Genomic DNA, 1,599 nt, shown 5'->3' with positions numbered 1-1,599 from the left:
TATTATTTCCCTTCTTACATGCAGATTCCCACTGGAAACTTAAAAACAGAAACAGAATGGTTTTATGAAAATTCAGGAAGATTTGGACACGACATATAAAATTTCTCAGAGAGAATCATTCTCATACTAGAATCACTCTCATCATTGTAATTCCAGTGCTTGACCTCAGTCAGGTACACTAAGCATCTCTGTCTCTTCTGTGAAGAGTTATTGTGAAATTGCCCAGATGCATGTGATTTTAAATTCAAATGATTCCAGTGCATGAGGATGTGATTACAAAAATCTCAGAGGTTTAACCTCAAGAACCCCTGCACCTTTGAGAGGATGTTGTCCCACACCAGGAACTTGAGCAACCATACCACAGTTAGCATATTTCTTCTGTGGGGATTTTCCAGTTTCCCAGACCTGCAGGTCCTTCTCTTTGTCTTAGTTTTCTTCTCCCATATGACAATAGTAGCTGCAAATGCATCAATCATGGTGGCCATCAAGCTCAGTCACAGCCTTCACACCCCCATGTACTTCTTCCTGTGCTGCCTGTCCTTCTCCGAGACATGTGTCACTATGGTCACCATCCCCCGAATGTTGGTGGACTTACTATCAGTCAGCAAAACCATTTCTCTTCCTGAGTGTGCCACGCAGATGTTTTTCTTCTTTGCCTTATCAACCAATAACTGCTTCATCATGGCTGCCATGTCCTATGACCGCTACACTGCCATTCACAGCCCACTGCACTATGCCATTCGGATGACCCATTCAATTTGTGCTCAGCTCCTGATGGCCTCTTGGATGATTGGGATCCTGGTTGCTCTGAGTGTCGTCCACATTGTGTTCAACTTGTCTTTTTGTGATTCTAACATCATCCAGCACTTCTTCTGTGACATCTCACCTGTGATGTCCCTTGCTTGTGATTTTACTCCCTATGATGAAATGGCTATTTTTATGCTCTCTGCCTTCGTGTTGGTGGGCAGCTTTATTTTAATCATGATCTCCTACGTCTTCATTGGATCTGTAATCATGAAGATGCCCTCTGCTAAGGGGAGGTATAAGGCCTTCTCAACTTGCTCCTCCCACCTCACTGTGGTGTCTATACATTATGGTTTTGCTGGGTTTGTGTACTTGAAACCTAAAAACAGAGACTCATTTAGAGAAGACATGTTGATGGCTGTGACTTACACAGTAGTCACCCCTCTGCTCAATCCTATTGTTTACAGTCTAAGGAACAAAGAAATGCAGACAGCCCTGAGGAAGGTACTCGGAAATGCAAACAGGTTCATTCCTCAGATAGTGGATAAAAGAACCTAAACATGTAAATAATTTACAGAGCATTTGGATCAGACAGGTAGTAGTGCCTGCCCCCTACCCCCATAGAAATGAGTTTTGAAGACAAAGATGTGATTACATCTTTTAAAAACTAAGATGTCAAAAGAAGGTACTCTGTGACAATCCAAAAGAAGGCAAGCTGGACCACCTTCGGGGATGCAAACATAGTCTTATAAGACTTGTTTGGGGTCAATGTCAGCCTGGAGAAGGGTAGAGACTTTAATGGAAGCAGAAGGTCAAAATAAGATCATGAAAGACCATGGAAAGTCCTCATCCATC

At 42.7% G+C, this 1,599-nt stretch overlaps 1 protein-coding gene across 1 annotated transcript; it reads left to right on the top strand.

The window, feature by feature from the left end:
* Positions 1 to 324: 324 nt before the first annotated feature.
* Positions 325 to 1,302, top strand: LOC101539267 (olfactory receptor 10T2-like). Its single transcript, XM_004613681.3, has one exon. The coding sequence runs from the start codon at positions 325 to 327 to the stop codon at positions 1,300 to 1,302; it is 978 nt and encodes a 325-aa protein (XP_004613738.3).
* Positions 1,303 to 1,599: the final 297 nt, after the last annotated feature.

Source organism: Sorex araneus, chromosome 6, assembly GCF_027595985.1.
Source record: "Sorex araneus isolate mSorAra2 chromosome 6, mSorAra2.pri, whole genome shotgun sequence".
Classification (NCBI taxonomy): domain Eukaryota; kingdom Metazoa; phylum Chordata; class Mammalia; order Eulipotyphla; family Soricidae; genus Sorex; species Sorex araneus.
The sequence above is the reverse complement of the archived record's forward strand: the minus strand, read 5'-3'. Positions and strand labels throughout refer to the sequence as shown.

Excerpts from the sequence above, each read along its gene's own strand:
- LOC101539267 (XM_004613681.3), top strand. The coding sequence starts at position 325 with ATGTTGTCCCACACCAGGAACTTGAGCAACCATACCACAGTTAGCATA.